The sequence below is a fragment of the Notolepis coatsorum genome (assembly GCF_963971535.1).
Source record: "Notolepis coatsorum genome assembly, chromosome: 3".
NCBI classification, from domain to species: domain Eukaryota; kingdom Metazoa; phylum Chordata; class Actinopteri; order Aulopiformes; family Paralepididae; genus Notolepis; species Notolepis coatsorum.
The window spans coordinates 178,038,419-178,053,562 of record NC_140167.1 but is presented as its reverse complement, the minus strand read 5'-3'; the positions used below and the strand labels follow the sequence as shown (position 1 = coordinate 178,053,562).

Genomic DNA, 15,144 nt, shown 5'->3' with positions numbered 1-15,144 from the left:
ATCACAACTTTGGTACGAATTTACATTATAACTAGGCGGTTCACACACAGAAGGTGCAGACTGCTGGCCTTTCATTTCTTTGGGTCCTCATGACAGGAGTACTACAGGTTATTTTAATGAGTGTAGATCCTTGGCTGAAAATGTCTTAATACTTGCTCACAACCGGGGTGCCCAGCCCACATAATAATGAAGAATTCAACCAAAATGTTGTAATGAAATCATCATTTTACAAATGTAACAAGTAAATGACTATGTCAAAGTTATACCGTTGTTTCAAAATCACAGCCAGATATATATAAAGAAAATGTACTAAAATAGACCAAATCCTTTCACTTCAAGTGACGTCACCGAGGGCAGAATTTGGCGGAACCCTACTTCGGCCATCGCTGCTGTAAACAATAAGTCTGCCATGGAAAAAACAATGATCTCCCGTGCCAAGAGTTGGTACAGGCGGTTTCTAGCGTTTGTTGTAAACAAGTCTGACCAATCCAGAAACCAAACCTCTCCGTGTTAAAGAGTCGGTTTCCAGTGGTCTGAAACTGGAGGCGTATTAAAATACTTCCTCTCAGCATTTTATAAATGAAACCACCAGTAACCGTCTGGATGTGTCAATCTGTTAGCGGGCAGAGTAGGAAAGGGAGAAACGTGGAGGATGAGGAGATTAAACTGCTCCGATAAGGTCGATTTATCCATTCTGCCTTTTCTTATCCAAAACCACAAGAGCTGGGCATGGACGCAGAACGTGTGAATGTGTACGTGAAATCTGTGAGGCCTAAATGTGTATCCACACACAATGTAAATAAAGTTCATGAAAAGAAGCTACACAAAGAAACCGATATGCAACACTACTGTGCAGCGCTCGCAAAGAGCGTGAGCGTTCAACAAACAATCCAAACGTGTGAAGTCAGACAACAACAGTCGGGACGTTAACAACCGACCATGTCACGACGCTTTGCTCTCGTCTTGCATTTCAAGTCTTAAACAAAGTTAAACAGAGTCAACAACGTCTGTGTGATTGCTTTTGTTCTTCCAAACCAGAGTGAAGAAATAAAACATTAACACGCAAAACCCGCACAGCTGCACAGTGAGAAAACACTGAGGGGAAAAGTTGACGAAATGAAGACGAAAAGAGAAAGAAACAGAAAGTTCTTTCCTTCCTCGCTCCTCAGAAAAAGAAGAACAGTAAATTACATACGAATGTCAACGTCCCGGTTGTTTCTGGCCAAACCAAAGCCACTGAGACAAAGTGCTTAATAACAGTACGGAGACGTAAAAGAACAATACCGGAAGGATGATGGATGTCTCACAGGCAGCGATTATGATCCAAAGACACCTAACTTTCATTTAGGGTCCAGAATCAACTTTGATTCAAGACTCTGAGAAGCTAGAGAAGATTATATCTTAAGTCAGTGGTAGAAGTACACAATTCCTTTAAAAAAAGGGAGAATCTGTACCGTATTTCTTTGTTTTGGTTTGAAGTGCACATTTTAAAGTACACGTTGGATTTCAGTGGGTACAGGGGAGGTGTATGTATTGCTCAGGGATGGGGAAACCCCTCCTGTATACCCACTCAAAACCATTCCACACACCAAAAAGTCACTGTTTTGACGGCATTACAGATTCTACCTTTAAGTAAAAGTGCAATACCCTGATAGAATAGCACTCTGGTAAAAGTCCTCCATGCAAGTTAAAAGTAGAAACATATTTGATAATAGAATGGAGCATGAAAAGGTAAAGGTTGCATTCAATAGGTACCATTTGTTTCAGTGGTCAAGAGAGTGCAGTCCTTGATGCACTGACTTGTACATGTTATGTTAAAGTGGTGAATGATCCACTTAAGCCGGTTCTGATTACGGAGTGGATCAATTCTCACCAATGTATCATGTTCTGTATGTAAAACCCTTTTCTTCAAAGTAACTTGTATACGCAGGCTTCAGAAAAGCGTAGTGGAATAAAAAGTAGAATGTTTCCTTTGAAATATTAAAGTCAACATACATAGATCTGTCAACATACATACATACATAGAGAGAGAGAGAGAGAGAGAGAGAGAGAGAGAGAGAGAGAGAGAGAGAGAGAGAGAGAGAGAGAGAGAGAGAGAGAGAGAGAGAGAGAGAGAGAGAGAGAGAGAGAGAGAGAGAGAGAGAGAGAGAGAGAGAGAGGAGAGAGAGAGAGAGAGAGAGAGAGAGAGAGAGAGAGAGAGAGAGAGAGAGAGAGAGAGAGAGAGAGAGAGAGAGAGAGAGAGAGAGAGAGAGAGAGAGAGAGAGAGAGAGAGAGAGAGAGAGAGAGAGAGAGAGAGAGAGAATGGGGAGAGGGGGGGTATGAGATAATGAGGAGAGAATGAGAGAGAGAATGATGAGAATACGGAGAGAGAATGATGAGAGAATGGGGAGAGGGAGAATGAGGAGAGAATGATGAGAATGGGAAGAGGGGGAATGATGAGAGGATGATGAGAGGATGAGAGAGAATGATGAGAATAAGGAGAGAGAATGATGAGAGAATGGAGAGAGAATGATGAGAGAATGAGAGGGAATGATGAGGATGAGGAGAGAGTGAGGAGAAAGAGTGAATGAAGAGTGCGGAGTGAGAATGAGAGAATGAGGAGAGAGAGAGAATGAGGAGAGAGAACGAGGAGAGAGAGAGAATGAGAGAGAGAGAATGAGGAGAGAGAGAATGAGGAGAGAGAATGAGGAGTGAATGAGGGAGAGAATGAGGAGAGCGAGAGAATGAGGAGTGAATGAGGGATAGAGAATGAGGAGAGAGAATGAGGAGAGAGAAATAATGGGGAGCAAGAGGGGGGGGAAAGATTCTGGAAAGTATATCCCCCAAATCTTCCAGCATAAGTCCATTCATGTGTGTGACTGAGGAAAGCTGAATTTTATTTACATGTAACAAATGCTTCCAAGGATAACATTTTTGCTAAGATATTGATACAAAAAGAAACCACTAGGCCCCGTGACCAGAACAACCAGATCCCTACCCTGACCCTGCTGGAATCTATTTCCTGCATGTGGAGGAACAGGGGGCTGGGGAGGGAAGGAGGGGAGGGAGAGGGCCCGTAAACCACATCACAGTGACACACTGCCGTTGGGCCAAAGACTCCAGCGCGTGAGGGAAGAGGGACTCTCACATCCTTAACTCTTTCAGGAATACTTTTAGTTTTTTTTTTTAATGTTCTCTCAGAATTCCATCTTGAAATTCTGGAACTCTATTGCTTTCATTGGCCCCTCACAGCATCCAGGGTCTGCCACTGTCTCAGTACGATGTGGCCCCTCACAGCAGCCAGGGTCTGCCACTGTCTCAGTACGATGTGGCCCCTCACAGCAGCCAGGGTCTGCCACTGTCTCAGTAAGATGTGGCCCCTCACAGCAGCCAGGGTCTGCCACTGTCTGAGTAGGATGTGGCCCCTCACAGCAGCCAGGGTCTGCCACTGTCTCAGTACGATGTGGCCCCTCACAGCAGCCAGGGTCTGCCACTGTCTGAGTAGGATGTGGCCCCTCACAGCAGCCAGGGTCTGCCACTGTCTCAGTACGATGTGGCCCCTCACAAACAGAGATCCGGCAATATATATTGTATGGCGGCACAGTGGTGTAGTGGCAAGCCACTGTCGCCTCACAGCTAGAAGATCCTGGGTTCGATTCCCGCTTGGGGACCAGGTTGCCGCCTTGCCAGGTACCCAAATGGGGTATCTCCCGGGCCTTTCTGTGTGGAGTTTGCATGTTCCCCCGTCCTCGCAAGGGTTTCCCCTCCCAATAAGATAAAACCCAATGGAAATACATCCCAGGACACACCCCACGCCGCAGCCCACGTCTGCTCCCAGCTGCCCTTGGGGGGAAGGATGACGGGATGGGAAAACTGCAGAGACATTTCAGTGCATGTGTGTGTGTTCCTGTGGGTCGTCCCTCTCGCATGCATGTGTTAAATCTGCATGACAAATAAAGACTTCAATATTGCCATAAAGAGGCAGCTGGGTGGCGCAGCGGACATTGCGTTCGTCACTCCGGCTGTCGGCGTTGCCTCTGGCTTGGGCCAGCCGTCATACTAACTCAATTGGCAGAGTTAGCGGGTGGAAGTCGATGGGTGGTAATCTGGACGTTGTGGACAGCGACTCCTACAGGTCGGTTGGGGTCGCCTGCACAGCAGAGACAGGAAATGGCGGGGGTAGTGTGAGCCTCCCACACGTTACACCTCGCCAATGAGAGTCCACGCTGGCAGGTGAAAAGACGTGACAGGCTGCCTCCTCGTGTATCGGAGGGGGCACGTGATGCAAGGCTTCTATCCTCCCTACAACCGGCCAGTGGGGGAAATATGCGAGTTACGTTCAAGACATGGGAGGGGAGAATTGGCACAGTGGAATTGGGATGGGAGAAAAATAGAAAAAGGAGAAAAAGTGGATAAAAAAAATATATATTGCCATAAAGACCTCTTTGCTTATTTGCTTTTTCACAAACCGGCAAAATGCCGCCCCTCTGTGTGATTTCAGACAGCGTGCCAGCATTCCGGAACCAGAGCTGTGTGTCTTGCCAGTTCAGCTGGCAAAGAATTCCAAGACGTCCGATTGTTAAACGTTCTAAAACTGGGCCATTCACAACAAAGCAACGGGCACAAATGACAATGCACTGTTCTGTCCTACTTACAAGTTGATACAATGTAGCAGGTTTGGATACAGTGTGTCAATTCACACTAACCTAGTTATATGAGTACTGGCTAAGCGTCCCGCTCTTAAGCCATACCGAGATATACCTCAGCTCTTGTACCTAGTGTACTCCATCAACGAATAAACAAAAATACACCCATCACCTGCCAAGCCCCGCCCCTAATGACGTACTATAAAGTACTAGGCGTGGTCACCACTCACTCTTCCTCGGAAAAAATCGTTTCCAAAGAAAAGTTTCCCCAAGGGAACTCAGGGCACGCTAAGAGCGGGACGCTTAGCCAGTACTCATATGACTAGGTTATATACATAACCTGTCGTTATATTTCGTATTGGCATCGCGTCCCGCTCTTAAGCCATACCGAGATATGGGGTAGAGCGGACGCGAGGCCCGACAGATGCACCCCCTGAGGACCCGTAAGCCCACATCAAGGGGGAGGGGAGTCCCGTCACCCCATCCTTCCTAATGAAGAGGGGGCACAGTCAACTCCACCAGAGTGCAAACAAGAGGGAACTAGAACCCCTTGAACACACAGCACAGGCGGAACCACGTGTGACACAACACACTGTGGCCCATACCCACACACACCTGCTACCCCACCAAAGGACGGGAAGCAGGAGAGGCCACAGACCTCAGAACCGCCTGGGAGACAGAACCCCCGGTCATGTCCATGAGGTAAAACCTTACGAAGGGACCCGGGGAGGACCATGAAGCTGCAGCACAGATGTCCTCCACCGAGGCCCCACCCAGCAGAGCGGCAGAGGCTGCCACCCCACGAGTGGAGTGCGCCCTGACGCCCCCAGGGGGAGCCAGCCCGGCCAACATGTAGCAAAGGGCAATGCCCTCGCACAACCAATGGGACAGGCGCCGTTTCGATAGTGCCTTACCAGCACGAGAACCACCGTAACAGACAAAGAGCTGATCGGTAGCCCTGAGGCCCTGAGTACGGCTGAGGTAAATCCCCAAAGCCCGGACCGGACATGACAGGTGAAGGCCCGCCTCCAACTCACTAGCGCGAGTAGGTGGATGAAACGCCTGAACCACAATATCCCTGGAGCGGAAGCAACTCCGGATATTTTTAGGCACGAAGGCAGGATTAGGCCGCAGAGTGGCACCGCAATCGGAACGAAAAGACAGGCACTCTGGTTGTACCGAGAGAGCACAAAGCTCACCCACGCATTTAGCGGAGGTGACGGCCAGCAAGAACGCGGTCTTGAACAACAGCTGTTCCAACGGCGCTTGCTCAAGAGGCTCAAACGGGGCCAAGGACAACCGACGAGGACCAATTGAAGATCCCAACTCGGAGTCAAAGAGTGTTTTACCGGCTTAACGGGTCGGGCGCCAAGCAGGAAACGCTTCACAAGAGGGTGGCTGAACAAAACATCACCCTCAAATTCCTCATGATAAGAGGATATAGCTGCTGCATATACCCTCACCGTCGAAGCAGACAGTCCATCAAGGAGAGACTGGAGGTAAACAAGGACAGCATCCAGGGGGCAGGACACCGGGTCCCTGCCCCCCGCCTTACACCACTCTTGAAACATACACCATCTGCCCGCGTAAAACGCGACAGTGGAGGGAGCATGCGCATTCCGGATGGTATCAACCACAGAAGGGTCCATCCTCTCCAGATTTACCCTCTCACCAGCCACACCATCAGACGTTGGCACAACACCGGGTACTGAAACAGCGACCCGTGTGCTTGAGAGAGGGTTGTCGCCGACCAAGGAATAAGCCATGGCGGAGCTACCAGTAGCTGGATCAGGACCGGGAACCACACTGCCGTGCCCCGGTCCGGCGCGACCAGGATCACCGTCCTGCGCTCCCTCCGTATCCGCTCCAACAGCTGACCCAACAGCTGTATAGGAGGAAAGGCGTACAGAAGGCCGGGCGGCCATGGAAACATCGAGAAGGCATCCACCCCCAAGGGGGGATGATCTGCCCGACTGACCGAGAACCACAAGGGGCACTTGTGAGAGAATCGGCTCGCAAACAGATCCACTGAAGCCTCCCCGAAGTGATCCCAGATCTGCCTGACTATATCGTGGCGCAGTTCCCACTCGCCGACACGAGGACCGCCCCGAGACATCATATCCGCGCCCACATTCTCCATACCAGGGATGTGGAGCGCCCTCAGACTGCGCAGCCTGCGAGATGCCCATAGCCAGAGGTCGACCACCGGCCGGTGCAGGTGGATGGATCGAGTCCCACCCTGCCTGTTGATATACGCCGCTGCCGGCATACTGTCCGTTTTGACCAGAACGTGCTCGCCTACCACCAGGTGGACGAACCGTTTGAGGACCAGGAGGACCGCCCTCAATTCCAACACATTGATGTGCAGGGTAGACCGGGCAGCATGGACCGCCGTAGCCCTGCAGTGATATTGCTATCACCCAAATCACGCTCGCCTCTTCTTTGCAGACCACTGCCGCTCTCACGGGAGTGGGAGGCATCAGCGTGATGGCGAAGGTGAGGCCGGGGTAACCCATGCTGAGCATTCAACCGAAGAGGCCTCGAGTCCCCCTGCTGACCACTGTAAATAGTGGCAGCCGTAACACCAGGCTCACCCATCACACAACGTGTGGTGCAGGAGCCACGCGACAGCACAACATTCTCACGGACAGACCCAGGCTCAGCCATCAACTGGGTGTCAGCCCCTGTCCCCATGAGAAGCGAAAAGTGGGGCCGCATGCGCTTCAAAGAAGGTTCGCGGCCCGCAGCCAAAGGAAAACGATCAGAGCCCCGCTTCCGTGGGTAACGGAGAGAGGAGTGAAAGGGGAGCGGGCTGTTCGCGGCAGAATGACGACGGCTTGTATTTCCCAAGCCGAGTACACCCAAAATGGCCGATCCCTCGGCCGCCAAGGCTGTCGGCCTTGTGGACCCCTGTTGACTCTCCGCCCAGGGTACCACTGGCGGGGGAAACATGGCCGCCTGTCGAGGGCCTCGCCACAGTCGCTGACGAGGCCGTGCTCCAACCTCTGGCTGCGTAGCATGAGGCGGTGTGGGACCCAGATCAACAACCGCCTGCGCCTCCGCAGAACGACCAAAAAGTCCCTCTGTGGAAAAAGGAGCCGTGAGGAGAGAAAACCTTTCTTCTTCCCCAAGAGGAGATTTCTCCAACCAGACATGCCTATTAACAAACGTTGATAGCATCCTAATCCTCCCCGCAGTTATAGCTTGCGACTGAGTCAAGTCTCTATAACACCACAAACATGCAAAATGTTTTCAGCGTCGGCTGGTCCCGTAGCCCCACTACCCGACGCTAATGTGGACAGGAAAATAGTCAGCTGAGCCACAACACTGGCCGCCGCTAAATACCATCCTGCAGCAGTATAGCTCTCATCAGTCCATACTGCCACCCGCCGAGCCGACTCTCAAGCATCGGCTTCCGGGTGGGACACCGTTCAACCCCGCCGGGGCACAGGATCAAAGCTACCTGGCTACTTAGCCACGGTACACCCGCCCTGCACCCTGTTGTCAACCCATTTACCCGTAAAAAGGGTAAATAGGAATCAGCAAAACCCCCCACATTAGCTACCGACTGACCTTCATTAATGAACCGGTTAAGAGGAGGGAAAAGTGGCAACATCCCACGGCGGGGAACATTAGAACAGTGACCCATTTTAGCATTAGCGTTAGCATTAGCATTAGTGTTAGCAGCACGCTCCAGGATCGCCTGGAACCCATCCACTTCAGGGGAACGTTCACCAAGCCATCCCGCCCCTGGCGCCGACACACACTTCACAGCATTACTAACACTAGCATCAATGCCTGATGACACAGGGCCTACCTGTGTGCGAGCCGGCTCGATAGCCAAACCTCGCACGCTGCCCCTCGATCTGCTGCCACAAGATGAGGAAACATCAGAATAGGCCCGACGTGTCGTTGGAACATGCCCCGAAGATTCCAGGGGTAAGCAAACCTCCGGTAAGCATTCAATATTACACAATTTCTCTAAACTTTTCATAACAACTAGTTACATAGGGCGTCTTGCATCCGCTATGATGGAAACGAAAATAGGGGAAGAGTGAGTGGTGACCACGCCTAGTACTTTATAGTACGCCACTAGGGGCGGGGCCTGGCAGGTGATGGGTGTATTTTAGTTTATTCGTTGATGGAGTACACTAGGTACATGAGATGAGGTATATCTCGGTATGGCTTAAGAGCGGGACGCGATGCCAATACGAAATATAACCTACTGTAGTTAATAGACTTGGTTGCAGTGTGGAAGTCAAGTCACACTAACCGACTGTAGTTAATAGACTTGCTTGCAGTGTGGAAGTCAAGTCACACTAACCTACTGTAGTTAATAGACTTGCTTGCAGTGTGGAAGTCAAGTCACACTAACCTACTGTAGTTAATAGACAGCAGACAGTGTGGAAGTCGAGTCACACTAACCTACTGTAGTTAATAGACTTAATGCTTGCAGTGTGGAAGTCAAGTCAGACTAACCTACTGTAGTTAATAGACTTGCTTGCAGTGTGGAAGTCAAGTCACACTAACCTACTGTAGTTAATAGACTTGCTTGCAGTGTGGAAGTCAAGTCACACTAACCTACTGTAGTTAATAGACTTGCTTGCAGTGTGGAAGTCAAGTCAGACTAACCTACTGTAGTTAATAGACTTAATGCTTGCAGTGTGGAAGTCAAGTCAGACTAACCTACTGTAGTTAATAGACTTGCTTGCAGTGTGGAAGTCAAGTCACACTAACCTACTGTAGTTAATAGACAGCAGACAGTGTGGCACAGCAGCAGTAAGAATTCTACTTAAGACAACACCTCCTCTTAAAACCACAAACACATTAGTTAAAAATCCATTATACAAGTCGTAACAATATAGATGCAGTGGGGAGAAAGGCAGGCTACTGGGGCAGCAGTCGCAATTTGAACTTCCTGGCTAGAAAATGACAAGCAGGGAGTTAATTGAATTAGTGGAATATCTCCAAAGATCTGCAATCCAGTTGACAGCCGCACGTGTTGCCCCTTCCCTTGGATAGGTCTGTAGGCTCCATCTTTTTTTTACCAAGACTGTCACTGATCTGTGTTGGTGTCGAGTTACCGGACAGTCACTGTTCTGTGTTGGTGTCGAGTTACCAGTCAGTGTTGGTGTAGACTAGTTACCGGTCAGTCACTGCTCTGTGTTGGTGTAGAGTTACCAGTCAGTCACTGTTCAAGTAAAGATTGCATTTGGCTTCTCACGTTGCATATTCTTTTAATCAAAAATAAAATATGTAGCTATTATTATAATAATAATATCACATTGTCAGCCTTTGTTCTATCACCACCTTTCATGCAACAACTGATATCTGGACGGAGCAATAATCCCACAGGTTGATGGTGCGGGGATATAGACATGGGGCAGCTCTCAATTTCTTAATGTATCGTGTAGGTAATATCATAACCACAACTATATATATATTTTTTTTTTTAATCATCTTTTTCCCCCTCCTTTTTCCATTTTTCTCCCATCCCAATGTTAGTCGTTATGCCAATTGCCAATCCCCTTCCTGGTCGTTGCGCACTCTACCCCCTACCGTTGGTCTGGGAGAGTGGAGGCTACCACGTGCTTCCTCCGACACATGTGTACCCAGCCCACCGCTTCTTTTCACCTGGCAGCGCGGACTCTCACTGGGGGAGTGTAACGTGTGGAAGGTCACACTACCTCCCCCAGATCCTTCCCTCGCTGTGCAGGCGCCCCGACCGAACTGTAGGAGTCACTGTTTACAACGCCAGGACTGCCAATTGTGTCAGTAATGGATGGTCGACCAAGCCGGAGGTACCGCAGCTGGATTCGATCCCACTGTCTATGCGGTGGTAGACAGATGCATAGTCCGCTGCGCTACCCGGCCGCCCTCTACCACAACTATATTCTAATGGTAAATGGATTGCATGTATACAGAGCTTTTATCCAAAGCTCTTTACAACTTATGCCTCACATTCACCCAGTCACTCGCACACAGACGGTGGAGGCAACCATGCAAGGTGCCAACCTGCTCATTGGGAGCAGTTAAGAGTGTCTTGCTCTGGGCGCCCCAGTGGTGAACCACATAACACGCTCAGCCGCGGCACGGCCGAACCGGGTTCGATTCCCGAACCCGTCGTTATTTGCAGAATGTCTTCCCCCCACTCTGTCTCCCATTCCTCCTCTCTCTCTCTACTGGACTGCCCAGTAGAATAAAGCGATAAACGCTAAAAAATAAATAAAAATTTTTTTTTTTTAAAAGAGTGTCTTGCTCTAGGTCTAGGACACTTCCGACACGCAACCCGGGAACCTTCTGATTACCAGACGACCGCTCTACCTCCCGAGCCACTGTTGCCACCCAGAGCCTATTCATGCCTATAACCCCGTCCCGGCATGCCGGCAGTCCCATTTAGACACACGACGGGGGTATGCCATCCCGGCAATGTGACTACCTCTACCGCTGGCTTAATGCCGGAACAACAACACCCCCCCTCCGCGTTCAAACAGCGAGGCAGAATAGCGGCACAACATTCCCACCTTGAACCGGCTGTGTGAAAGAGGCTCGAGGCTCTGTGAGCCCCCTCTCCCAGGGATGTGCAGGGTGCGTGAAGACATCGTCCTGGGCCAGAGAGCCTCCCCCCCCCCCCCCCCCCCCCTCTCCCAGGGATGTGCAGGGTGCGTGAAGACATCATCCGGGGCCAGAGAGCCCCCCCCCTCTCCCAGGGATGTGCAGGGTGCGTGAAGACATCATCCGGGGCCAGAGAGCCCCCCCCCCCCTCCAAGGGATGTGCAGGGTGCGTGAAGACATCATCCTGGGCCAGAGAGCCCCCCCCCCCTCCAAGGGATGTGCAGGGTGAGTGAAGACATCATCCGGGGCCAGAGAGCCTCCCCCCCCCCCCCCCCCCCCTCTCCCAGGGATGTGCAGGGTGCGTGGAGACATCGTCCCGGGCCAGAGAGCCCCCCCCCCCCCTCTCCCAGGGATGTGCAGGGTGAGTGAAGACATCATCCGGGGCCAGAGAGCCTCCCCCCCCCCCCCCCCCCCTCTCCCAGGGATGTGCAGGGTGCGTGGAGACATCGTCCCGGGCCAGAGAGCCCCCCCCCCCCCCCCCCCCCTCTCCCAGGGATGTGCAGGGTGCGTGAAGACATCATCCGGGGCCAGAGAGCCCCCCCCCCCCCTCCAAGGGATGTGCAGGGTGCGTGAAGACATCATCCTGGGCCAGAGAGCCCCCCCCCCCCCCCTCTCCCAGGGATGTGCAGGGTGCGTGGAGACATCATCCTGGGCCAGAGAGCCCCCCCCCCCCCCCCTCTCCCAGGGATGTGCAGGGTGCGTGGAGACATCGTCCCGGGCCAGAGAGCCACCCCCCCCCCCCCCCCCCCTCTCCCAGGGATGTGCAGGGTGCGTGAAGACATCATCCTGGGCCAGAGAGCCCCCCCTCCCCCCTCCCAGGGATGTGCAGGGTGCGTGGAGACATCATCCTGGGCCAGAGAGCCCCCCCCCCCCCCTCTCCCAGGGATGTGCAGGGTGCGTGGAGACATCATCCTGGGCCAGAGAGCCCCCCCCCCCCCCTCTCCCAGGGATGTGCAGGGTGAGTGAAGACATCGTCCTGGGCCAGAGAGCCCCCCCCCCCCCTCCCAGGGATGTGCAGGGTGAGTGAAGACATCATCCTGGGCCAGAGAGCCCCCCCCCCCCCTCTCCCAGGGATGTGCAGGGTGTGTGAAGACATAGTCCTGGGCCAGAGAGCCCCCCCCCCCCCTCTCCCAGGGATGTGCAGGGTGTGTGAAGACATAGTCCTGGGCCAGAGAGCCCCCCCCCCCCCTCTCCCAGGGATGTGCAGGGTGAGTGAAGACATCGTCCTGGGCCAGAGAGCCCCCCCTCCCCCCTCCCAGGGATGTGCAGGGTGTGTGAAGACATAGTCCTGGGCCAGAGAGCCCCCCCCCCCCCCCCCCTCCCAGGGATGTGCAGGGTGAGTGAAGACATCGTCCTGGGCCAGAGCCCCCCCCCTCCCCCCTCCCAGGGATGTGCAGGGTGTGTGAAGACATAGTCCTGGGCCAGAGAGCCCCCCCCCCCCCCCCCCCCCTCCCAGGGATGTGCAGGGTGCATGAAGACATCGTCCTGGGCCAGAGAGCCCCCCCTCCCCCCTCCCAGGGATGTGCAGGGTGTGTGAAGACATAGTCCTGGGCCAGAGAGCCCCCCCCCCCCCTCCCAGGGATGTGCAGGGTGCGTGGAGACATAGTCCTGGGCGCGTCTACCTTAATGATAAGCAAGCAGTGCAAAAATGCTTCCGCATTCGTCACCGCACGCCACTACGGTAAAGCGCCTTTCTTTTCAGGCCCGCTTTGGGAGCTGTCGCGCGGAAATAGGCTGTCTATTGCCATTCTCTTTGACAAACTCTAACCTTAACCAGCTCCTTAACAGCGCCTAAACTTAACCGTTCTAACCTTAACCAACTCCGAAACAATGCCTAACCTTAACCTTAACCTTAACCATGCCTAACCTTAACCGGCGAAAGAATACATGTTAAAAAAAAAATCACGTTAAAAAAAAAAAATTCGATGGGATTCGAACTCGCCAGCAAACGAGCCATAGGATCCACAGCCATGTAGTCTTGCCAATTGAGCTATTTCTAGATACTGAATAAGGGGCGGTGACTTATATATATTGAGCTCCGCTCGTGTCGAACCAAGGCGGGATCTCATGCGCATGCGCGGGCACCTCGCGCGAGCACGCCGGCGCACGCACGCACCTGAGCGAGCACGCCGCCGCCGGTGCACGCACGGGCGCTGGGCGGCGGAAAATGAAAGGCGCATTACCGCACGACACTACGGTAGAATGCTTCCGCATTCTTGCACTGCTTGCTTATCATTAAGGAAAACGCGTCCTGGGCCAGAGAGCCTCTTCCCTCCTCTCACAGCAGGAGAGCTTAAAGGATTACCTGCTCATTTCTCTTCTCACTCGTTAGAGCTCCTTCTTAATCCATCTGCATCTCCAACTCTTTTTATCCCTCTGCGTGTCTCTCTCTCTCTCACTTTCTCTCTCTCTCTCTCTCTCTCACGCACTCGCAGACAAAGGATTCCTTTACTTACATTGTAAGCATTGATGATCAGTTGAATAATATTCTTGGAATCCTGGTCCAGGATTTCCACAGTGGTTCCAGGGATTAGTGCAGTAAAATTCTTGAGGAATACAAAGGGAGAGAGAGAGAGAATTATTTCATATTCCAAGAGATGGGAAAAGGAATACCAATGGATATTTAAACCTGCCAATATCAGAACATCTCATAGGCAATCGTCATACAAAGCAAAACATTTATAAAAAAAAAGAGTACCTTATAAATTACATAAAGCCGTTTAGTCACCGCGAAGATGAGATAGATATTATTCTCTGCTAGTTTCTCCCCCAGGAGAGCTAGAGACGGGTAGTCCTGCAGAGAGAGAGAGAGAGAGAGAGAGAGAGAGAGAGAGAGGGGAAGGAAGTCATTCATCTGATGCCAGTGTTGTGTTTACATTAGTGTCTGCAGCTATATCCGTTTTATACCTAGAGAACAGGCTGAAATGCCTCATTATTTCCTAAGGGCAGACCAACCAAGAGAAAAATCTCATAGGACGTTTGTAACCAAGACACTCTGAACTTGGATTCTTGGAAACCCAACCCAACGGGTCCATGATCTTCCTTTGGAAGAGACGATTGAAGGAATTGAGGAAAATGTAAGTGCGTCAGTTTCCTGTTGAACCTTCTTACCAAAAAGAGCAGCGAGGCATCCAGATGGGGACACAAGCGCAGCTTGTTTATGGATTACACAACAAGCATACAGCGGTCTGAAGTTCAATATGTGCCTTTTAGTGCAGATGGATGAATACAAAATGTTCTACCATTTTTGGAATTCTTGTAGTTTGTACCAACATTGCGTTGTGTGTGAATTGCAAATTATCAAGGAATGAGGTTGACATGCTGAGATTTTTCGGTGGTGGGTGGCCTGTGTCAGCCCGGTGTTGCTGTCGTTGTTGTTGTCGATATTTCAAGTATAGATCTAAGTATTGAAGTTATGCTTGAACTGGTCAAGTATAGATTGAAGTATTCAAATGATAGTTGAACTAGTCAAGTATAGATTGAACCTGTGCTGCTATGACACCCAAATTTCCCCAAGGGGATCGATAAAGGAATGTCTTATTTTCAGAGCTACTGTAGGAGTCAGAATAGAGTGTCTCAAAACTGAATTGTACCGACATGAAAGTGTGCATTTCAATCTTTAGACAACTGTATGCAGTACTGATGTTAGATTGTATTTGTTTTGTAAGAGAATATCTCTACTTAAGCTTTAATATAATATGACATGACCATTCCATTGTATATCAAGTCACTTAAAACAAGGTCAGTAGTAGTCTGTAAAAATTATACTGTAGTTTGCAGACATTATACTGTAGTTTGTAGACATTATACTGTAGTTTGAGGGCAAAATACCTGAATAACAAATAGGAAAATGCAACGCAGGTTTAATTCACTTCATTCATTTTGATACAACTGTTCCAGAGAT

General features: G+C 51.1%; 1 protein-coding gene across 1 annotated transcript in view; it reads right to left on the bottom strand.

Moving 5' to 3' along the window:
• Positions 1-15,144, bottom strand: part of itgb5 (integrin, beta 5) — a 115,296-nt gene that overhangs the window by 79,437 nt on the left and 20,715 nt on the right. The window contains exons 7-8 of the mRNA XM_084309993.1: positions 13,939-14,034; positions 13,697-13,786 (exon numbers count right to left, since the gene is read on the bottom strand). Of these exons, the coding sequence (XP_084166119.1) occupies positions 13,697-13,786; positions 13,939-14,034 (186 nt within the window). The remainder of the gene's footprint in view (positions 1-13,696; positions 13,787-13,938; positions 14,035-15,144) is intronic.